The 24,289-nt window shown below is 39.0% G+C and overlaps 4 protein-coding genes across 7 annotated transcripts in view; 2 read left to right on the top strand and 2 right to left on the bottom strand.

Annotated features, from left to right (window-relative positions):
- The window catches only part of lmo7a (LIM domain 7a), a 58,168-nt gene extending 49,948 nt beyond the window's left edge, over nucleotides 1-8,220 (bottom strand). Inside the window, exons 1-3 of the mRNA XM_061053212.1 lie at nucleotides 8,089-8,220; nucleotides 7,716-7,834; nucleotides 612-682 (exon numbers count right to left, since the gene is read on the bottom strand). Coding sequence (XP_060909195.1) covers nucleotides 612-682; nucleotides 7,716-7,784 — 140 coding nt within the window. The 5' untranslated portion in view covers nucleotides 7,785-7,834; nucleotides 8,089-8,220. The remainder of the gene's footprint in view (nucleotides 1-611; nucleotides 683-7,715; nucleotides 7,835-8,088) is intronic.
- Nucleotides 8,221-10,412: 2,192 nt separating this feature from the next.
- Nucleotides 10,413-14,898, bottom strand: uchl3 (ubiquitin carboxyl-terminal esterase L3 (ubiquitin thiolesterase)). Its single transcript, XM_061053203.1, has 9 exons — nucleotides 14,751-14,898; nucleotides 14,562-14,573; nucleotides 13,054-13,182; nucleotides 12,705-12,861; nucleotides 12,348-12,433; nucleotides 11,662-11,709; nucleotides 11,453-11,528; nucleotides 11,285-11,343; nucleotides 10,413-11,174 (listed from the first exon to the last, which is right to left on the bottom strand). The coding sequence occupies exons 1-9, from the start codon at nucleotides 14,790-14,792 to the stop codon at nucleotides 11,085-11,087; spliced, it is 699 nt and encodes a 232-aa protein (XP_060909186.1). The 5' UTR covers nucleotides 14,793-14,898; the 3' UTR covers nucleotides 10,413-11,084.
- Nucleotides 14,899-16,380: 1,482 nt separating this feature from the next.
- commd6 (COMM domain containing 6) lies at nucleotides 16,381-20,176 on the top strand. Its single transcript, XM_061053211.1, has 7 exons — nucleotides 16,381-16,596; nucleotides 17,756-17,814; nucleotides 18,221-18,286; nucleotides 18,394-18,470; nucleotides 18,693-18,861; nucleotides 18,986-19,138; nucleotides 19,229-20,176. The coding sequence occupies exons 1-7, from the start codon at nucleotides 16,572-16,574 to the stop codon at nucleotides 19,277-19,279; spliced, it is 600 nt and encodes a 199-aa protein (XP_060909194.1). The 5' UTR covers nucleotides 16,381-16,571; the 3' UTR covers nucleotides 19,280-20,176.
- A 919-nt stretch (nucleotides 20,177-21,095) lies between these two features.
- The window catches only part of tbc1d4 (TBC1 domain family, member 4), a 34,623-nt gene continuing 31,429 nt past the window's right edge, over nucleotides 21,096-24,289 (top strand). The window contains exon 1 of one of the 4 annotated variants that reach the window (XM_061053204.1): nucleotides 21,096-22,154. In XM_061053204.1, coding sequence (XP_060909187.1) covers nucleotides 21,729-22,154 — 426 coding nt within the window. In that variant the 5' untranslated portion in view covers nucleotides 21,096-21,728. The remainder of the gene's footprint in view (nucleotides 22,155-24,289) is intronic. The other 3 variants (XM_061053205.1, XM_061053206.1, XM_061053207.1) reach the window with 3 other exon arrangements.

Raw genomic sequence — 24,289 nt, 5'->3', positions numbered from 1 at the left:
GGGACATGATGCTAACTCTGTTTGTAACACACACACACACACACACACACACACACACACACACACACACACAGCCAAGATCTAAGAAAAGCCACAACTCTTAGAGGAGGAGTTGTTGAATAAAAAGACATTTCTGCGTAGATCAATTTGCTCATCAAAACTCTTGATGCAGACGAGCTAATGAGAAAGCAGGCTGCTCTTGCTTCCCAATGTGGTTTCAGAAAGAAGCTTTCCATTCACTGCACAGCTCAAATTAGAGTAAGGATGGGCACTCTGCCCGTCCACAGATCTCTAACATCTGTCACACATGCAAAAAAAAACAACTCCTCTGAAAATAGATCACACTTCATATTCTCAAACAAGACCACAGAGGGCAGATCTGAAGCTTGAAAACATTCAAAAGAAAAAACTACAGATAACAGCCTCTATTGTGCAGTCGTGAAAACAGAGGCTCACTTTATTGGGCTCACAAACAAACAGTGACCCGGCGTGGGGTCCGCCTGGGAAATATCAGCAACACTTACGTAGACCTGCTGGAGGAGAGCGGAGGGATCCCGTATGAATGAGTAGGGCTTAGGAGAGAGGTGCCTGGGAAAAAGCAGCATACTTACTCACACAACAGAACGCCATTCTCCAGTGCTGATCGGAAGTCGTTGCTCCCGAATTTTTTCTTGGTTACAGCCTGGAAAGAAAAAGGGAAACAAAAAAAAAAACAGTGAGCGAAATAGCGAGAAGGGGCTGGGTGAGGAGAGGTGGGGTGGGGTTAGTGTGGGGAGGGCTGGGAGAAGAAAGGTAGGATGTTGAGAACAGTAGCAGAGGAAGTCAGAGGTATTTCCTCCTGAGTTCCTACAGTGTGTCTCTGGGAGAGAGTTGAGTTCTTCAGGTATTCCTCAGAAGGTGCTGAGTGCTTTGTTTTCCCTTGCTTCGATGTGAAAAGAGTTGCTGGAAAAACGCGAGAAGCTGTGCTAAATCTGTGCTGGAGCCAGGCTTGCCCAAGCCGCAGAGGCAAGCTATGGCAGCATCTGGAGCTGTGGAGGAACACAGCACTGTGTTATAGCCTCATGCCTTTCCCATGATCTCAAAACCACCGCCGTGGGAACACCAAGAGTCATTATGCAGGAAAACATGCACACACACTGCATGCATGACGTGCAGCCTTACACACTTTAACACACTGCATACAATACACAAACAGAACCCTTCAAAACATCTACAAACTGTAGCTTACATGAAATCTGTATTACATGCTTTGTTATGTCATATCACATTCATACTGAAGGCCACTCCTTAACAGCTTCCTGCTCCGTTTTGTTGGAATGTTTTCACCATCAACGTCTTGACTAATCAGGACCTGAGCTACTAAAACCAACACAAGTACTTACTTTAAAAACAATTGCAAGAGTATATGTACTGAATTTGCACAATTATATTAAAATCTCTTGTTGTTTTATGAATATTTATTTATTTACTTTTATTTGATCAACCTCTTTTGACAATTTATAGAAGTCTGTTTTAAAGACTCCCTTTGCTTTAGGTGCTGCTTCATTTGCTGCTTTAAGTGTTAACTACTGGTGATATTAGGGTAAGGGTTAGGGTGATATTATTGTTACGGGATATATTCTTCACATTTAAGTGTAAATAACTGGATTTTAAAATTGTAATTGTCAAACTTTTTTAACTGATGTATTTATTTAGTTATTTTTTAAACTGTTCTGTTTTAATCCTGCACTAAAAAAGCACTGCAGGTTCAATCTTGTAATTAAGGTGCTATATGTCTAATTTAAGTTTAAGGTGGAGTCAGATGTTTTTTGATAAATGGATTAAATCTAAAATACAAATATACATGGAGAACAGGGGCGTGTCCAGATCTTTTGGACTAGGGTGGTCCAACTGGGGCACTGACTCCTGCAGGGGGTGGCCTGAAGTTTGTGTGCACACACATGAATGAAGAACATGTATTTACCCTTTCTGTCTGCAGAAATCACATCAACGTCTAAGTCACATGAGGTAATGACAACAAATATATCTTCTAAGCCTAATTCTTCAAAAGGTGCGTGTCCAAAGGCAAAAAAAATGCAAACAAAACATCTGCACACTTGAGCTGCCTGTTGCAACACAGCCTGAAAAGAGGATTTCAACACATGTCCCACCACTGGCAAGGCAAATAGCCAATCAGAGTTAAGGATTTGAGGGTGGCACCTGGGGTGGCCAATAAGATTTCAATGGGGGCCCATGCCACCCCTGGCCACCCCTCTGGAAACCCCTCTGGAAACCCCTCTGGTGGAGTAATACAATTGCTGTATTTTTTGTTAAAATGTCTGAAAACTTTTGGACGTTTCTTATAAATTTCACTAGATATAGTATTAGATATAGGTGTACCTTATCAAATGGTCACTGGGTGCATGTAATGAAGTATGAAATCACTTTGTACAGCTTCACTTACCTCACTTCACCTTCTGTGTGTGTTTGATTTTAGGTCTGCAAGTAAATCAATTCATTTACTAGGCAAATAGAGCAGATGAGCACACGTACTGTACAGTAAGCCGAGACAGCTGGCATTAACCAAATTGCACACTATCTTGTGTGCACACAATGCAAAACAAGTCCAACAAGTCTTACAAAACCAAATTGATGAGATGTGTCGTGTTACTAGGTTTTTGTGCCCTTTTCCTTTTAAGAGAATCCAGGACAATTACCGCCCATCGCTAACTACGGGCCGTCATTTTAAGTGGAGGCAGGAGAAACTAGAAGCAGGCCAATTAGACGGACTGGCTGAGTGGAGGACACTATTATTATTTTCAAACAAAGTCGTGTTACACCTCAGGACACACCCTGGGAAACCTGAGATGGTTGTGTCCTTAAATACTCGTCATTCCTCGAGATTACACAATGTTATCTCAGCCCTCTTAATCTTCAATTGAAAAAAACCCCCTGATCATTTAAGGTTTGAAAACACAGCTAAGAACACAAAGCTACAGACGCACAAGCACACACACACATACTGAGTGTGTGATCAGTGAGGCGCTGCAGCACTTGGCATATGAAATCCTGACCCCTACTGTTCTATGTATGTGGGGGCAGCAGAATGCATGCAAACAGACAGTACAGGCAGAAACAGGACGTTCACTCTAATCCCTTCTTGCAGCCTTCAGGTGTTTTTTTACTTTGATGTTCCCCCTCTTAGAGATTACACATGACATCAGCCAACAGACTGAAAAGGAAAAACAAGACATTATCTCCCCAGTCTATGTGTTTAATGTGGGGCCCTCCCTGGCACTAATCTGGCTGTAACAAAATACTTTTCTCCTCTCCATCGTCATCATTAGAGGTATTAACTCCCCTCAGATCCAAGCCTGCTGTGCCCCCCTCCCCTCCCCTCCCCTCCCCCTCCCCCTGTTCTCCTGTTGAACCTGCCATGTGGGATAACAAGTCTAATCTGCAGCAACATACTGCTGCTCTGGTTTAACGGGGAGATTTGAGGCTGGGCAGAGTTTTTCAATAACAGCTCGTCTGTGTAACATTAAAAATGGCTTCAAAAAGTTTTTTCTTTCCTAATATGAATTTCCAAAAATCACTTAACTGTTCATTTATAGAGCTTTGCTGAGGGGGATAAAGGTGCAGACATGTCTTAGTTTCATGCAGTACAAGATTTTGTTGTTGGGGGGGAGGCTTTATTTGATAGGGCATAGGAAACAAGGGAAAGAGAGTGGGTATGACATGCAGTAAAGGAGCCAGGGGCCGAACTCAAACCTAGGCATTTTTTTTGTAAGAAGAGCTTTTTTTATAAAAGTAAATCATATGTGAGGAGCCATATACATATCAAATTAAAGATGAAGTTGTGTTTTTTAAAAAATAACTTTAAAGCTCCTCTGTGGATGTTTTCATTTATGTCGATTTGGCGCCCCCTGTGGACAAAGTGGTACATCTTATCTCTTTGCTGATTTTGTGTTCTATAAATGTTTTTGAGCACAAAAAAAATCTCATCCCGCTTTCTTTAAACAGTCCAAAGTATCACCATCTGAAAGTCTTAGCCGTGGAATATGTTCAAGGCTGTTACGGCCTTTATCTGACACCTACCAGCAGCCGTTTCAGGCATTATTTATAACAATACAGAAATCATTTTTCATGTGGCTCATGGTCTGGTTTGCTTTTTGAGGTCATAAAAAGACTTCATTATCAATTTCAGCCTGTTTCATAACCAGATAAAAAACTCCTCACAGGAGCTTTAATCTGAAGTGGTTGATTCCAATCAGTTTGTTGTATTGGGTCAATGAATATGTATTTAAGTGAGGGATCTAGGTGAGTTTCATTTGGGTCTGGAGGGTTAAAGAGTTCCCAAACATGTGTGAAATTCATTATTATTATTATTGCCGGGAACCAAGAATGGTTTCTCGGTAAAATTGAGGAGTCTCTGGGTCCGTGACCACAGCCATTGTTTATTCATGCAGGGCACTGAGGCAAATCAGTATTCAAGGTTTGTGCGGGTGCAGCCCCCCCCCCCCCCCCCCCCCCCCCCCCCCACCATTAATTGTCCCTAAACTTCTCTGGTCCTTCTGCACAGGACATAGGTCATGTGAGGTCAGCTGGGACATTCTACAAATACTTTGGCAATCTTATCAAGAGATAAATATACCACTTCGGAACAGAATGGTATCTACACCATCAGCATTTCAGAATAAAAGCGCCCGCATCAACATGAATCTGGAGTGAATGGCTTTCTTGTGTGAGGTTTCGGCTTCACCAGAGTACATCTGAATGCATGCGTCCTAGTTGCTAATTGCTCCCCAATCAAGACGGTTAATACACAGAATGGAGCTACAATGAGGTGACTAATGACCGGTTCAGTCAGTCAGATCCCGGTTTGAAAAACAACTTAGAGACAGAGGTCACGGAAGGCTATTTATGAGGGTCGAGGGCTGCAGCATCAACAATAGAGAAAAGGGGAAAACAAACAACATTGATACAATTTAAACATGTTTTGTTAATTACAGAAACATGTTCTCTTATTACTGATAAACCATGTAGAGATGTGTTTTTTGATGTTGTGAGATATTAACCCTTGATGTTTGAGCCACTGAATGAATACTTGAAGGGGGGAGTGAATTGAGTTTGTTTTGAAAACAGGTGTAATGATGCTACCTGTTTTTATTATACTACTGTAAATCTCCTGCAGGTGTTCTCCCCTCACTCACATTCAGCTACGCCTTATTTATCTATATATCGTTTGACTATTTGTTATGACATCTTATTTTGTTTTTAATTTTGAATAGTTTGAACTCATTGCTATTATTGTCATCAATGCTGGAATGACCATACAACTTCATTAAATCAATATTCTAATAGTTGACAGCAACATCCTGCCTGAATATTTAAGAGTATTTACACCTCAACTAAACAAATGACATACAAACCATTTATTTTTTACTACAAAATAAAAGTCCATAACAAAATACAAAACAATCAGCAGATTAATTGACAATTCAAATACGTTTTAATTTCTTCTCTTAATTCAAACATGTTCAATATTAATGGACACCATGAGCAGTCCTGTAGTGGGTTCAGTGTTACATGGAAAAATTGAAGAAAAAAACAAACTTGAGAGGAATGTGTTGCCTTTTATTGGCTGCTTGATTCCAGACTATTTCAACCAGACACACACACAAAAAAGTGCTAATGAGTAAAAATCAAAAGTTGAGCTGAAATCTGATGGAGATTAAAGATTAAAGCCTTTGTTGTTACACAACCTGAAACTAGATCAATGGCTTTAGTGAAACTCTGCCTAAAACCTGTTTAAAGGGGTGTTCCAAGTATTACAGGAAACACCTTTCATGAGTGGAAGATTTTTTGAACTAATACGGGTCAAGCCAAACTGGTTTAAAAAAACTGACATAATGTTACCGGCACTCGTACCTTTGCTTGTGATTTATTACTATAACCGTCTACAACCGCTTTAACGCCATCGGTGGGAGCAGAAACGGCCGTCAATCAGACATAATGTGACAGAAAGTAAACTAATGTTTCATAACCGCATGTGTTTGTGTTACAGGCGGCCATATGCGTGCCCCTCTGACCTTTGGGTTGCATTAACAACGCTGCTTGTTCTTGACAGTCATAACAGTCACACTTACAGCCTTTCTATCCAATTAACAAGGACCTCTATTATTCCAGCGAGCCCTGTGGTTGCAGGACGCGGCGCCCTGTGCTGACAGCTGGCCAGCTCTGAGGGGGAAATATGTTCACAGCCATGGCAGCTAATGCAGGAATGCGTCCATGTGACAGGCTCCAGACCATTTTCGTTTTTTAACAATACCACCAACCTCGCCATGCACACATGTTCTGTTTAAAGTTCCGTGAAGCTGAGCAGTTTGTTAATCATTCAGGGGCAGAATCCAATAACCGCAAAGCTCACTCTTTGAAGGGAAACTGTTTGCCCCAGCCGTGCCAGAACTCCCTCTCTGATTACTCTTTTTATTTCCACAACACCAAATCTGTCATATCTAAAAAAAAAATGCATCCAGTGGCTTGTACCCTTATAGTCCTATACCTATTCACTTCCTCCTTACTCCCCCCCCCCCCTCCCGCTAATCTACCTCCTCCCTCCACAGCTCCACGAGGTAAAGCCACCACAATGGGCCAGTGTGCGAGTGCGAGAGACACTGATGTCACATCACAAGCATTCAGATTCCCTCCTCGTGAAATTAGAACAATATTTGTTTAGCTACCGCCATGCCGCAGCTCTCCACGCCTCCCCGCTGAGGAGGAGAAGGAAACATAATTTCACTTCGCTTGTAAAGAAAGAAAAGAACGAACGAGAGTGTGGCTGGAAGTTGGACGGAAAACTTTACATAGTTTGACATTATGGGAGTCAAAAAGGGACTGTCGGAAAGATTTTGGTGGTTAGTCGTTATTTATGCCCTGAGAAGGATCATAAAAACTGCATTTTTTTTGCCCATCACATTACATGTTTTCCATGAATGTGCCTGTTTTATTTTGTAGTCATTACTAACACCTGAAGTAACCTGGAACTTTTAAACTTCCTGTGCATGACATTTTATAATAAGTGCCAAAAACTAAGTTGACATTCAGTCAGTGTAATTATCCAGGTTGACCTGTGCTTACAGTAGGCGTCAGGTTCAACAACTTAGATCATTTATAAAAGATTTCCTTAATTGCTCTGCTGAGTTAAATGCTTGTAACTGTAGCCTTACAGCCTTTGGAAACATACAAAGTTAAATAGCAGGTCTGCGTTAAAGATCTGAGGCAGTAAGACAACTGTCTAGAAAAATGGGTCAGGATCCATGTAGCTGTACTCAATGAGAACGCTTGGAATGGTTTAAAGCCACATGATGATAACACAGACATAATATAGTGATGCAGCAACTTAAGACTTGAGATCAAGAGTGACACTTTTCTGTTTTCATCTCTTTCAAAGATTCAATTCCCTGAAGTGTGAAGCAGACAAATCTAAAGTTATAGTTAGACAGCATACTTATGGAATGTATGGGAAAGAAAAGCACATTTTTACCACCATATTAGTCTTTCTGAGTAATGCTGTCATCATACATGAGATTAAGCCTTCAAGCAGAAAGAACATAATAGAGACAACACTTTCCTGGATTGTCATATTCGGATTATTCAACTTTTTTTTGTGATTTTTAAAGCTAGAGCACTTAAAACACGTCAAGAAAAAGGTCATTTTGGAAGTTTCTGCTTACCTCAATCCACCTCTGCGCCTCCAAGTAGGCTTCATCACTGCTGACAGCAGACTGCTCACGCCACTCCATCACAAAACGCGTATTATCCCGAGCTGCTCCGGAGAATGTCCAATGGCTTCCTAGCAGTGACACCGCATGTGAAAGGTAAAAAAAAAATATCCAGTGAATACAAATGTGAGAAAGTTCACAAAAGCAGACACTTATAAATAAAAACCCGTCCAGCAGTGTGCAGAAGGGCAGGGGCGCACTTATAATCACACTCATGCATGAGAAATGTCGTCTATTGTTCATAGAGCTCATCAGTGAATCAATGCAAGGTGTAACAGAAACACATTCCCTCTGCATCACTGTTTCTCCCTCTGCTGCTGCTTACCTGTTCTTTCATCCGACACACCTGCGCCGTGGGTTGGTTTTTCTTAGGTAGATAATTCCACACTGCTCCACCTATGCAGCGGTAAAAAACGAGTCGACCTGAGCTCCCTAAAAGAACTGACTTTCTACCTTCAGAAGCTGCATGAAGTGGAGGCAGGGGCAGGGTCGTTTCCAAAGCGGGGTTCGAGGACCACCCAAGGGTCTCTCCGTGCGCGGCTTCCAGGTGAACGTTTGAGGTTTCTAAAGTCGTTTCATCCCAGGTTTTCCACTGCTGCTCGGAAACATTTCCTTCCCATACCGAATCATATATCCAATAAAAAAAAAAGCGTTCACTCAGAACAAAATAACACCCAGAAGAGGAGTGTGGACATATGGACAACAAGCAAAGAAAGTTTCAGTCTCAGTGAAAACTTTTCTACTTGAAGGAGTTTTTCCTTTCTTAACAACTCTCTTTCCTGCACCGCCCCCCAGCGGTGATAATGCTGAACTGCATGACCTTAAAACTAATGATTTAGTGCAAAAATGTAACAATATGAAAGCATCACATCATTGTACAATCTTGTGTGTATCTTTGAATTATAAAGTTAAATTATATTGTACATTTATTTGTTAATTTTGAAGATTAAACTGTATTTTTATTTTAAACTTGTTATCATATATAGAATTGTATTTGACAGTACAATAGCTTTTGATTCATTATTAATAATATAACATGACCACTTTTTTTTACATCTTTATTAAACATATTGGCCTGATCATGATGTTTTATTAAAAATACATATTCATGTGTCTTTTTTTCTGGAAAAGAAGTGGGGAAAAAAAGAATTACTCAAGTTACCCTTCTTGTCATCTTCTTCCCTCTTATGTTTCCTTATTCCAAGAAACAGGCGGGCAGCAGACAGCCAGTATAAGAGTGACTCTCCTGTTTGGTGCTCAATCCTCTCTTGTGTATAGACACAAGAAAACTATATTTCAGCTGTGCTGATTTTGAAAGCATGACAAGTATTCAAGGCCAAATGTAATTGCCAAGACTAACAGGATCTCAGGTTTAAGTAGGAGGCGCTCAAGAATATTGAGGCGGATAGGCAAAGATGTTTTTCCTCCTGATAACTTTTCTTTTAAAATGTTCATCTAAGGTTAGGCCCACATTACATAAACATGACACACATCAGTAGAAACTTTAGATGTGGTTTACCTTAAAGTTCAGCCTTAAAGTTGTTAATGACTTAGCAAATCACATGGCCTAAAAGATCAATAGTCAGGTCTCTGGTGTGAGCATAGGAACAGGTTTCTGCTTGCTGTAGTCACTCTTCCTGTTCATATTGGCCCTGAAGAGATCTGTTCCTTACCGTCAGTGGAAAGGATGAAGGCAAAAAAAAAAAAACAACCCCTGATCAGTCCGTGGGATGCATTCCAAACTTTATCTGAGCTAAAATAAGGCATCACTAGGAGTCGATTTAAGACAAGTCAAAAATTCCTCTGTGTAGGACTGCCCGACGTCAGAAGATGTTCTGCTTCACGCATTCAAAAATAAAAAAAGTTTGCCCCAGCAATTTAAGCTATAAGTCAAGTTTTATGATTAACAGCAGAAATAACTGAGTCCTACCAAATCCCCCAAAAGGCAAGAATCTGAGCCATTGACATGTTCTACAATTCTACAATTCACTTAGCAGACGCTTTTATCCAAAGCGACGTACATCAGAGAGTAAGAACAACACAAGCAAGGATCTAGAAAAAAGGGAACAATGTCAGTAAGACATGTCAGACATGTTATAAACACACAATTGAAAAGTCAAATAATTGCCATTAATCTCCAATAAATACTCTAAATGCTATGTAAAAAAAAATTCTAATTATCTCAAAAGAAGTTTCACGGAAGTTATATTTTCTGGTCCTTTTCTTTGAAATTTAATATTTATGGTAAATTTGATTGTGTACCTGATGCTTGCCTGATATGAGATACAGTTCTCATAATCAGCTGACTTAATGTGTATTTGCTGAAACTGTACACTTGCAGTCTAACAATTGGAAAGCACCGACTTCCTCATAAGAGCAAATTTCATGTTTTCTGTTTTCATGTAAGATAGAGATTTGCAAAACTGCAGGGGACAGGCTTATTCATGTAAAGAAGACGAGGCACAATTAAGGCGATCTCTTCTCTGCGACAGTTGTGGGCACATTCCTGATTGCAATAAAAGTGTTTAACCATTTTTTCAGTTTCAGTTGTTGAGAATGTCAACCAGTGCGCCAAATGACTTTTTGAAACTCTTTTGAAGAGCAGCAGGTGAAGAGATGTTTCGTGTTACACAGAAGATCCACAAGTGCGACTTTTATCAAATTTGCCTTTTATTTGACAGAATTGGATTCCTATTACAAAAATGTAGGCACCTTCCGCACGGATGTACAGTCTGCACTTTTCAAGGAGCCTCGCTTACAGGAGACATTTTTATTTCTTTAATTAGCGTTACATAACATCATTACTGCATATAACAGCATCAAGCTTATCGTTTGAGTCAAAGCCATGACTTAAATAAGAGCCTATAGCAAAATGTCTTTCCTCCTCAGGTTTTGAACCAAGTGGTGAGACACATGATCAGAAACGCCTCGACATCAAAAGTCCCCTCAGCGACGTGGAAAGTTGTTTAAACTGAAAAGCCAAACAAGCCATGTAAACAGACTTTAGTGCAGTGTGTATGTTGTACAGCTATCATCTGTTTGACAGTGATGGGAGATGTCTTCGCAAGTAAGGAACTGGAAGATTTTGATCTGAACAAGAAATACTTTTTAAGTCGCAAAGCAGCACCCGACATTCTCACACCAACAACAAGTGATGTACCGCAAGAAAGTTCCTTAGAATGATTTCCCTGACATTTAAGTATTTCCCTCCAATCACTTTGCTAAAGCATTGAGAAAAGAATTGTAGTTTCGGATTAAGTCAGCACTTGAGAATGTTTGGCAGTCATGCTTCATCTTTTTTTCTTTCGTGATGGAGTTTCCTCAGTAGGAATCTTTGGAGAGAGCGATGATGGTGAAACGAACCTCTTGAGGGTCACGAGCCATGAAGACCTTACAAACGGCTACGGCGTCCTGCGGGGGGGGGGGGGGAATCCGACAAATCACGTAAATTACGATTTCCAACTCATCTCTCCAATCCAAAGAGTTTATTTCTGTGACCTTGATTTGTTTCTTTGTCTTACCTCGAGGACAGTATCTTCTGAAGTTTTTCCGTGGACAATAGGGAAAGGCTTCCGACCATCTAGATATGACAAAAACGTGAAATTAAAACTACTGCCATCAACAATGTGACAAATACAACTACTGTACATATAGTTTATATACACATACATCAGCAGTAGTTAACTCACCCAGCTCATATAAATGTCCTCCGACATTCACAAAAGCTATAAAATGCAGGTTCACTTTCTCGTCCAAACTCGGGGCCTGCAAAAGACAAGAAATCCACATTAAGTTCTCTGAGGCTGTGAAGTTAACGATATGCAACAAAAAGCAGTTTTTTTTATATTTGTCAGAAGCCTCCTCGGTCAGCAGAGACCACGTGAAACTCAACACAAACCTCAGTCTGTCCCTCCTGTGCACTGGATTCATGTGTCACACGTATACTCTGAAACACAAAGAAGGAAAAGAAGCCCATGACTTGACAGTAATGCACATTTTAGTTTTGTAGTTCATGATCGTTTTATTGGTCTATTTCATACTTAAATAATAATAATAATACATTTTATTTATAAGCGCTTTTAAAAAAACTCAAAGCCACTTTACAATAGTTTAAAACAGAAAGAACAGCACAGTAAGGACAGACTAACAGACATTGCAACATTACACACAAATCATAAAAGATAACAACAATAAAAGGTAAAACTACAGAAAACACATCACAATCATACATTAAAAGCTTGTTTACAGAGGTGAGTTTTGATCAGTGATTTGAAAGTAGGAGGGTCGGTGCAGTGTTGAATGTGTGTTGGGAGTGAGTTCCAGAGGGAGGGAGCAGCTATTGAGAAGGCCCTGTCCCCCCAGGTTCGGTGCATCAATACTTGATGTAACATGTGACACAATTTCACAATTATCAACCGTTTAATTGAATTTTAGTAACTTTTAGTTTTGTCCTCTCCCCCTGACTGATTAAAAGATCAGAACAAAATTTCCAACCTCATAATTTGTTGTTGTGAAAAGATCGAGGACTCAATTAAGTCTTTTCTTTGTATCTCTAAAAACGTCATCGTCTCATCCGTCTCTTACCTCATCTTTTTCCAGGAACGTGGCCCTTTCCTCCGCAGTCATTTTGGTGGTTTGTTCAATAAACTTCTTCAGAGGCGAGTCGGACTCTGAGGAGAAAGGATAACAAACAGTAAGACCTGGAAGAAAGAAATGTCTGCAAGGAAAAACGTGTTTGGATTATACTGTAGGTTGATACACTTATAGTGCAATGGGAGAATACTTGACCAAGATAAATCTTTTCAAGGTCTAAAACTAAGTTCTATTCCTAAAAAAATATGTAACCATGAGTTTAGAATGAAAAAGCCTTGTCACATATTACCATCAAATAATCACATTTCTAATGCTGCATAGGACATAAATGGAATAACTACTACACACCGAATTCCAGGTGAGCCTGGTTGTTTGCCACTGCATGGATTAATCCTATTGTTCCACATGCGTTTCCAATAGTTTGCTTGATGAAGTAGACATCAGGAGAAACCTCCTGTCGTTGATCCTTCAGTTTCTCTTCCTCTTCTTGCTTGAAGGCCTCATACTGAACAGAGACAGGAGAGAACAGACATTTCATGAACAGGGTTTCTTATGGCATAAACATGGGTCTGTACAACATGTGCAGAATTTATGTTTCAAACATGCACACACAAAAATAATGGAGACATACTGTATTGTTCACAAATGTACAATAAGCCCATTTTATGTCAAAGCTGTTGGGAGTAATAACAAGTACCTTCTCAGTCACGGGGAAGAGGAGCAGCACTGCGCACACCGGTCTTGGTACCATGCTCAGAAGCTCTGGATCCAGTCCATACACATCTCCAAATTGCCAGGTTGGTTTCATACCCAAGCAATTCACAAACTACACAAAGATGACAGTCAATTTTAATGCATTCAAAAATAAAAATAAAAGTTTGCCCCAGCAATTTAAGATAAAAGTCAAGTTTTATGATTTACAGCAGAAATAACTGAGTCCTACCAAACCCCCCAAAAGGCAAGAATCTGAGCCATAGACATGTTGTAAACATACAATTGAAAAGTCAAATAATTGCCATTAATCTCCAATAAATACTCTAAATGCTATGTTTAAAAAACAAACAATTTATTTCCTAATTATCTCAAAAGAAGTTTCATGGAAATTATAGTTTCTGGTCCTTTTCTTTGAAAGGAAATATTTTTTACGCATTTATTATGGTAAATTTGATTGTGTACCTGATGCTTGCCTGATATGAGATACAGTTCTCATAATCAGCTGACTTAATGTGTATTGGCTGGAACTGTACACTTGCAGTCTAACAATTGGAAAGCACCGACTTCCTCATAAGAGCAAATTCCATGTTTTCATGTAAGATAGAGATTTGCAAAACTGCCGTCTAAGAATGGATACAATTTAACAGATTTTTTTTTTTGTGGACAAAGAAAGTCTGAAAACATCCAACCCATTTAGATTATCTATTATAAGATAAGATAATCCTTTATTTATCCCACAACAGGGAAATGTACAGTGTTACAGCAGCAAAGAGCAAAGATTGCAAACAAAAAGTGAACACAGGACACAATTTAAATATGAATAGAAAAATTAAGAATGTACAAAAAAATAGATTTAAAAAATAAAAAAATAATAAAAATAATAAAAGAAACAATTTTAAAAAATTGTAAAAGATTAAGAATGTACAAAAAAATAGATACAAAAAAAAAAAATAAAAAAAATAATAATAAAAAACAAAATAAATAAAAAACAAATAAAAGTAAAAGTATGTACATTATCTCACTGTAAAAATTGTTTGATTGTTTTTATTTGAGAAGCTAGTTGAGTGTATTAAAAGTGCTACACAAATAAAGTTTTACTTACTTCTCAACAGTCTGGTTATTAAACTTGGATTACATCTACATCGAATTGAAGTCTTGGCTTAATTAAGTTTTTAATCTTAATTTGTCAGCAGTTAATTTGCTAAATCATCAGATAGATGACAAAAACTGTTGTATAGCATTTAAATGTGTTATTTTATACATACAATTACAGAGTGCTGCTAGAAACACATTGTTATATATATTTTTAAAAATATTTTTATTCCTTTGCCTGCCGCCTGTCATTATTTTATAAAACAATAAAACATTAAAACACTTATATGTGAATGCTAACGTTACGTTGCGTCACCTCAGGGTAGGCCTTACTTTATGCCTCTGCAGCTTATTGCTCAAACATAATTGTTATCAAATTTAGTCAAAATGAGTACTTACCTTGGTCATGACCTGAAATGAAAAGACATAAACACATTAATAAAATTGCTTTAAGTTTAAGAAATGAAGCCACACCGGGTTTCAGCTTTTGTTCTCACTGTTAGCTGCAGGTTAGCTTCCTCTCATATGCTTGAGAATGAATGACATCGATTCAACAAAACAAACAGAAGAAATAGAATCAAAACATACTTCTGGATTCGACTCAAGGGGCAACCAGCGTGGACAGTCCATCTTGAACTTCTGCAGATATTTCCCGTTCAACTGTGAGCTGAAAGTGATTTACCAAAAATCTCTTTGACAGCTGCAAAGCGCTTCCGCAAAGGAAAGTGGACCACGACATTTTGCAGGGGTACTTTGTTTTTCATAAACCAGAAAACCCCCTCCACTTTTCAGTACCTCGTTACAAAAATAGACAAGTACAAAATATTTAGTGCATAAATGTGTGTTCTCCGTCTCATAAGTAGCTGTGTAACGGTTCTGTTTAGGCAGAAATTAAATATTTCTATAATGTGCTACCCCCCAGAATAAACTCAACAGTGGACCGTTCCAGATTCATAACCGTGGCTGTGTCCGAAATCACTCACTCATTCAAAATCCGTGTAAGTTTTAGTAAATTTAATTTAAATTTAATTTAATTTAAATTTAATCTATTTTTTTGTAGATTTTTGTAAATTCAAAATAACTCACTTCATCCAAATCTGTGTATAGCACCTACATAAAATTGCCAGACGGGGGGGTTGTTGTCCCTCTTTGGCTTAGAGGCCTCTCTCTCCACCAGCTGTAAAAATTAAAATGCATTAAGAGAAATGCTTTTTAATTTTCAGAAATGTGTGAATTATTTAATTCATGCTGCTGTTTAACCAAGCCTGCTGCAAGTAGGTCACAAAACACACACACACACACAATTAACTCTGATCTTGTGCAATAATAATGTTATATTAATGTTATATTATGTTTATCAAACCACTTTGTGCAATAACATGTTACACTTTATGTGCATATCTGTGTTACACTGAATATTCTGACTACATTTTTGTCAAAACTGCAGCTCTCAGCTGATCTATATTTTTTAAAATGTTCACTTTTTGTTTGCAATCTTTGCTCTTTGCTGCTGTAACTTGGTTTATTGTTTGATCATGCTGCCTTTGCTCTACGGTTTAAGTCTATTTATTTATTCTCTCCTTATTGTTTTCTCTGTTTTATCGCTTTTCTCCCTATCTTAATTGTTTTCCTTTCAAAAGCCTCCTGTATGGAGGACGAGACCTGACAAAAGTATAAATAAATAAATAAATAAATGTAGAAATAAATTTAAGACATTTAATTATTTATGTCCCATTTATTTACCAGTTTTTATTTATTAATTCACGCATTTAATTATTTATTTATTCATTCTTTTATTTATTTATTCCAGTATTTATTTATACATTTATTTATTTATACTTTTGTCAGGTCTCGTCCTCCATACTCCTGTGGACAGGTGTTGAGAACAAGCATGCTTGCTAAAACACTTAAACAATGCATCTGGTTCGTCCAATGTATCTGTGATGTCCATGCCAAATAAAGTCTATTATTATTATAATAACACTGTACATTTCCCCGTTGTGGGATCAATAAAGGATTATCTCATAAATACAATTTATATTAAATAATCTAATTTGCATTATAATTTACAAATCCAAGTTTCAACATTAAATAATAACCTAATTAAAAGGAAAAACGCATGACTTTTTCATTGTCAAACCTGCCCTGTTAAATAGTAAACACTCCCACACAGTAGGTGGCGATATGCACCTTTTGTGATTGTTGAAAGACTGTTACAGAAATAACAACCAAATAAGAATATTTGCAACTGTCTACAAGCTGCAGGAGATCTCTGTGCAATAACAGTCTGTTGTTTTTGTCTCTGGAGTAATAAAAACGACTAATAGTATTTTATTAAGTCGACCAATTAATCGAGTAATTGGCTGAAACGAACACAAGGTTGAACTCGGAGTCTGACTGACTGAGAAGATGCCACCAGCAGAGGAATCACATGGTAGGTTTCAATTATTTTAAGAAGCGTAATGTTTTTTGTTTTTTTTAATAGATTATTTACGTATTTTTTAAGAGATCTGTGTATTCACTGGGCTTTACAATCATCATCGTCAGACAATAAATTAAATACTCTTTACCGTTTGCTCAATAAGCTGCCAGGGTCCTGGATTCATATTCACAGATAGCTCACTTTAATTTTACACTTAAATCGTAAATACTCTTAGAATATCCTGAGGGCACATTTAAGTCGACGTGAGATTAAAACGCATAGAAAAAGTGGCGACTCTTTTCCAAACCAGGAAGTCGATGGGGGCTGCCATGTTTGTTTTGACTGAGACACACAGGTGCATCTTGGGACATGAAGCTTTGGCATTGCTGTCCTTTCTCCTTTGTTAATGATATTATTTCTTTCATTGTGTTTCAAAGCTGTGCTGTTTTATTTTTGTACCGTATCTAACTTTATTATTATTCAATAGAAACGTACATGGTTACCTTCAAGTGCACAGACAAGATAAAAATGTTTCACCTTTTATGACACACCTTGCTTTATTTGATGGACCTGCTACTTATCCTCTTGTATTCTCAATATATTTTATAATTTTGTTTGTAAACTTCATAGAGTGTAGATAATTATTTCATATTTTAAAGGCTATTTGTCTACTTTTAAAGAGAGCGAATACATCTTACATGTCACAGTGACAAATTATAATTTCCAGAAAGTTACAGGGTTATGGGCAAACTGGAGAGCAACAGAACTTGGACAATCAGCTTTTTCTTATTCTGCACCGGCCTCTTGGAATAAGATACAACATCTTCACCTTTTGGGCTTTTTAGAAACCCTGATTTGAAACCTCCCAGCCTGTTTGTGACTGTTTTACACAAGTGTGTTTTATTTATTGAATTTAGTTTTTGAGCTCGCTGAAGTATCTTAGTACATTTCGACTTTTTCTTTCACTCTAGTGCTTACTTATTGTCTTAGCTTCTTAGAAAACCCCAGTTTGTTGGTTTTAGCAGTCTTGTATTTATCTGTGCATTTAATGATTTGTTGTCCGTCTTTTAATTGATTCTGTAATCACTCGATAAATGAGTTGTTGCCCCTCAGTGATCTCTGGAGTGTAAATACAGGTTGAATGAATGAATGTGTCACTGTTGTGCTGCAGGTGTAAACAAAGCTGTGGACAACATCTGCAAGCTTTCTCCAGATCTGTTGGCTGAAGCAGTGAGTATTTTTAATGTCTATTTTTACTTATCATCACCATGCAACAACATATTACATGTTGCATTTTCATTTTAAATGAGTCACAAAGCGTCCAGCTGAGGCCGAATGGAGAGTAATTAAGCTCTAATATGAAAGTTCTTAGAGGAGAAGCAGCACATACATGTTGTCCAGAGCAACGTGTTTGATAACAACAAGCACTGAAAGAATGTATAAGTTACAATTATGAACATTCATCCTTCTTCATCTTGCAACAATTTGCAGTAGTATGAAGTTGTAGTTACAGAACGTAATAGAGCTTATTGTAGGTCTATTAGCCGCTGTGCTCTGCACCAGTCACAGAGGATGTGGTGCTATCTGCCATTAAGTTATTCTGTAAATCTGATAACCGATCTTCTAATCTCCACAGTGTCAGCACATTCTCACTTATCTACAAGGCCACACGAGAGGAGTGGATTCAGCTGAAATATCGGATGTGAGTCAAAGCATCTTCAAAAATATTATTTAGCGCACAGTAACCAAATGCTCATGAGTTCCTCTTTCTTTCTTTGTTTTGTTTGTTTTGTTTGCTCTTCTTGGCAGAGATTTCAAAAAGCCGGAGTCAGTCTTGAACATGACGCTCTACAGGACATGATCAGATATCTCTTGTTAACTTTCAGGTATCAAATCCCAATCTTTATGTTGCCTCAGAATTTAAAAAAAAACATGCTCTGCAGGATGATATTTACATATCTATTCAAAATCTCTAAAAACAAGAATTTCAAGTTATGTAATTTAGTTACAACAGCAGCTGCTCTGGATGATTATCGGTATAGAAAAAGATTAAAAAAAAGAAAAAAAAAGGATGTTATGATACTGTAAGTTAACATTTGTGTCACCAGGTCAGCTGGGAAGAGCAACGTCTCTGGGGATGACCTCGTGTCGCGGCTGGAGGAGAGCAGTATCAAGTGGCCCAAAGCTTCTCTTCAGGCGCTGCACAAGCTGTGGAGCGAACACGGAGCATCGGTCCATGCTCAGCAGGAAGTCCATTCCATGCTCAGTATCAGCCAGGTATGTCAGCAAGTAAAGCGCTATGACAGTCTTGTAATTTCCGATGACTTAATGGCCAAATATGTCTATTTACAAGGCTTAAAAAGACTCATCTTGTTTGTGTTTTTTCTTCTGTGTTTTCCAGTTGGTGGACATGCAGTGGAAGCTCGGCATGGCGGTGAGCTCGGACACCTGCCGATCTCTGAACTCCCCGTACGTGTCTCTGCTGCTGAAGATCGTCGAGCCCTCGGGTCAGGTCACTCACAGGTCTTTTGAGATGACCATTCCACAGTTCCAGGTCTTGTATCACTTCATGCCAATGCAATGTTTCGGTATAATTCAAAACTGGGTTTGATTTTAAGATTTTTTTTTTTTTGTCCTTTTGCAGAACTTTCACAAGCAGTTCAAGGAGATGGCAGCTGTTATGGAGACTGTGTGATGGTTGCAAACACACATGAAGTGTTTGACCCAGTTACACTGAAGTTTACATATCAGAAAAACAGCTTGACGTGAGCGTCCGACCACTGCTTGTCTCAAGATCCCTTTGCACTTCTCAAACGGTCGCACGTTGAATAATCTCCTGAATGATTCAGCTGGTTAAATAGTTGAAAACGCCTTAACGTACTTTGCTAAAAATGTAAGTGTACCTCCTCCCAATGGCTCGTCCAGCTATCTATTAAGCCAAACTAAGACAGTATAAAAAAAAATAAAGATGTGTGATGTGATTGAGCTTTATTGCAGTATACAGAGAAGGGTTTCTGGGTTCATGTCAAACAGGTGAAACACCTTCCAGTGAGTCACGATGCTCATCAAGACAAGTTCAATCACATTCAACATTTCTTTATCATGTGACTGTATCAGAGCAGCTTTGCTTTAAGCTTGTGTTAATAATAATATTGCATGTGTTGTATATATATATGTATATATATATATATATATATCAACAATGCTTATACTGTAACTCTCTAATTGTGCCAAATTTGTTACAAAATGTCTAACACCGACGAGGTTTAGATGAACTAAAGCTGCACTAAACTTAGTTTGCCTCCAGTTTTGTACTAACTGAGACTTAGAAATATTGAATTATTTTGTTTATTTTGCTTATTTTAGCCTTATTACAGGATGTGATGAATCCACATTACGGCATCCTGTTAGCTGTATACTTTCAGTTTGAGGTTTTTTTCTCTTGTCTTTGTGATTTTTGTCAACGTCTAAATTATAAAGTCTTCCTGTTTGTTTTTCCTTTGTGCTGCTAAAAAAACATTCTGTGTGCTTTTTTTTTCTACTGTGGTCAATAACTAACTGAAGTAATGCAATAAACAATTTTTTTAAAGTTCTGAATCGTTGTTGCTGAATTTTATTTTACTCCAACTTCACAGCTCAGTGAAGACGAAACGGTCAGAAACTGTGCACTCTATAAAATGAATATTATACAGTTGTGTCAGAGTTTTAAATATTTGTGATTAGGTTGAAAACACCAAGAAATAATTCTGACCTACTTTGTTCATTGTCTAACGGAGATTCACATTTAGAAGTTTGAGGCTCTCTGTAGACATCTTGGCACAGAGTTTAAAGAATCTGCATCAAATACATGGATCCTTCAACTATAAACAGATTTGACTTATGGAATAGTCAAAACAGCATCAACACTCAAACACATATTTTCATTACATTTGGGTGTGTAGTAGGGATGAGATGGATTGCCCCTCCAACATGAAAGTCTAAAGTTAAAACATGTTCACCCTGCAGAGTCTTCAGCAGTGCTGTGGGACTCGCAGAGCTTTTAAGGCCCCCCTGTCTTGGTGATGAGGTTATTTATGGCGCAGCTGCTATTTTGGGAGAAGTGGGTGAGTTTAAATTATGGCACTGGGTAGATGGGAACTTGAGTACATCCAAGCATAACAGATTTGATTACAGATATGATTCAGCACAGGCTGTAGGTAAACACATTGAAGGATTGCGTTTGGTTTACTGCAAACATTCAGTATTTGAACAAGTCTGACCCCTGGTTGTTTTTTTTTTTTTTTACCAATGATGGCGTGTATGAAGGATTACAACACACAAAAGGTTTTAGCCCCAAGGAAGTAGTAGCCTACTATGGGGGCTGCAAACACGCTCCACTCTTACCCACGAGGAGGCTTTTCCAGTTATTTTGTTCTGTAAAGAAAGGTGGAGCTCACGTCTGTCACGTTTCAAACAGCGGCTGTGCCCGTCCCACTCCTCCAGCACATGGGAAGGTTGGGGCGAGTCGTCGACGCGCACACAGCCGCTCCGCCCTCCAAGGCGTTGGGGGGAAGAAAGGGATCACAGTAGATGTTCGGCTGCATTTAAAGACGATGCAATCATTAGTATTTGTAGTTTAAAGAACGAAGAAAGAAAAGAATGCGAAAGCTTGGAGCGGGATTTTTGCGCATGGACTGAATTCGTGCGCTGCTGTGAGCCACCGGAGCGAGAAATCAGATTCCTCTGAGCGAATTGTGTTTACACGGGAGTCATCCAGAGCCACGTTTTAGCAAGCAAGCCTGACTGGGGTAGTACAGTACCAGGACTGTTCGGGGATCTGACTCCCTGCCTATGCAAACAGTGGAGGAACAAGGCAGAAAAAAAAAGGTTACATATCCTAGTCCTTGAAGGTGTCCGGTGGAGAGATTTTGGAGAGATTGGGAACATGGAAGCGCAGCAGCTGAAACAAGCACATGTTGTGCACGTATGGGTAACGCTTCAGTAGATAAACTTTCATGATGTATTGTGGTATTGGAAGTGTTTCTAACTAGCCTCAACTGCGCCTTGGATGTAGGAAATGGTACATTGGCGCCTTTTTTTTTTACATTAGTTTTTAAGTTCCCCAACAGCTGTCAACGCGTTGAAAGTCAGCTGGGTCTGCAATCATGGAGAGTCAGGATGGGTCTGCAATCATGGAGAGTCAGGATGAGAGGGAGGGCAGCCCTCCGAAGTCAGACCGGAGGTTCTCCCTGACTTACATCGGCGGCTGCTCGCTCGACAGGCGGACCACCCTGCCCATGATGCCCTGGCTGGTGGCGGAGATCCGGCGGAGGAGCGAGAGGGGTGACTGCGGCCCCGTGGTGCAGCCCAGGGAGGTCCAGCTGGTCCTCAACCCCCCCTTCGTCCGGTGCGTCCCCTCCAGCAGCAACAACTGCTCCGTGTTTATATTCGAGCACAAGGCGCAGCTCATCTCTCGCTTCATCCACAACAGCAATGACCTCAAGTACTTTTCCTACCTGCTGCGGGGACAGCCGGACAACCCCGAGTCCGAGATGTCCTGTCACGTCTTCAAGGCCTGCGACCCAAAGCAGGTAGGCCCGTCCAGGTGTCACTCACACCTTAACGCACACACACACAGGAGCAGCAAAACCAGGAATACACCTGATAAAAAGACAGAACGTGCAAAATATGCAGTATTTATCAAATAATACACAATATTTATGTAGTAGAATGACTTATGGAGACATAAAATATTTTTATTGACCCTAGCTTGGAATGAAAAGTTCCAAAACAATGCCCCACCTTTGTTATGTGTTAATAATGTGCCAGTCCTGATGATGTCAAGATTTAAAGGGAAGCCCAACATTTTTAATATGTATTTTTCCGATACTGATTCCAGTATTGTTGTGTATGTAAAGTATCTTTTATCTAAGAGTGTGTCCATTTAAAGATCTATTTCAGAAACAGACTACCCTAACCCACTGATATTATGAATATTTTAATATGACTGAATAGAAGGGATACTCTGTATCAGTAAATACTTATGTCTAGGTACTCTCTGTATCGTATTTGGAAGAGAATAATGGTAGTCTATTGGAACATCTGTAATCCATACCTTTATATTATGTGTGTAAAATGTGCCAAAGGGTTTAAATTCAAACCCCCAAGAGTCCTTAAATCAAGTACAGTATAAACCCAAGACAAAGGAATAGCCCAGAAAGCCTGATTTAAAATCTCCTTGAAGTGACAACAATGTCATAGAGCAGATTAGTGAATGATCCAAACACTTTTTTGCTTTGGTATTAAGTATTTAGGCCAACAGTCGGTGAGAATGATAAACAAATCTCTCTGGATATTTGGTTAAAGTTAATCCACCTCTGCCTGTGTTTCCCTCTCGGGGATCAGACATCTCTGTAGTGTGACAACAACTGTATCGAGTCAGCACATTTAAACGCTGATCAGCTGCCACTCTTGAGTAATAAAAGGGCCAAATGTGGCGCAAAATCAGGAACATGGGAGTTTGAAAGTCAGTGTGCAGCCCTTTGTTGAAATACAGTTTAAGTCATTGTGTGTGTGTGTGCTTGAAGGGAGTGACAGTAAGCAGAATTGCTTCATCATTTTTATATATAACAAAACATCAGTATGTATTGATTTAGATTGACAGTATTGATTTTAAACATTTGTAACTGATTGTATCAAATGGGATGATCTCAAGTCGACGGCAGGTCCCTTAATTGAATGAAATCAAAATCATATCAGACTGCGCTTTATCAGTAAACGTGCTTTGTTTTTATATAGTATATAATATAATGACATTTAAGATTTACACGCCTGTTTTTTTGGGTGTTTTGGTGGAGGAATTCACCTGCTGTAACCCAAGCTGAAATCTCACTCTTTTTCCACGTTTTTCTTGTTTACCCAATCAACAAGGCAACCCCTCACACGTCACGTTCACAAACACATATCCAGTGAAAGGCTCACGTTTTGCATTGATTTTCAAATATTTCCCATGGTGTATCGTGTTTCCTGTGTGGTATGTGCAGAGCACTGAGCCGACTGTTTGTCTGCTGCTGAAAGCTGAGAAGAGAGGAGGCATCGAACGCTTTCCAGGGTGTCTTCCCTCTCTCAGTTGCAAGTGTATGCAGCAGCAGTTTGTTAGAAAGGCATCCTGGAACATACCTCTCCAAGCAACGATTACGCAACGAAAACTGGTTTGGCAGCCAGCAAGCTAGCAACTTGTGCAAGGTGGACCATGAGGAGAGCCTGGTACACCAGTACACTGCTGCTGCAGTGATTTTGAATGTTTAGATTATTTGCCAGGTTGCATTCTCATTGTGAAACTGTTTTTTTGTATTTGCCCCAGCTGAGTTTTATGTGAGTGCCAGGCTTAGTCTTGGAGACATATCCAGCTTATAGTGTGCAAATCCTAATGAAAGGCCCCCTGGCATCTATTAATATGATGTGAAGGGTTAAAACAAACTAACAGTTAAGTTGTCCTTAGGCGTAATTAACATGTCATTCTTTGTGAGATTTTGTATGCATAGAAAAGAAGTTGGACTTGAATCGATGCCAACAAAGCATTGTCCAAAGATAAACATGGAATGTCGCATTGTGTGCACTCCTTCGTTTAAAAGGTTGGGTGCTGCAAATCAAGTCAGACTTGAAATGCAACTTTATCCCTTTTTTATGTATTATAAAAGTTTTTGAAATAATAATCTACTTTGCA

This window comes from Labrus mixtus, chromosome 13, assembly GCF_963584025.1.
Source record: "Labrus mixtus chromosome 13, fLabMix1.1, whole genome shotgun sequence".
NCBI classification, from domain to species: Eukaryota; Metazoa; Chordata; class Actinopteri; order Labriformes; family Labridae; genus Labrus; species Labrus mixtus.
Note: the sequence above shows the minus strand (reverse complement) of the source record. Positions and strands in the feature narration are given on the sequence as shown.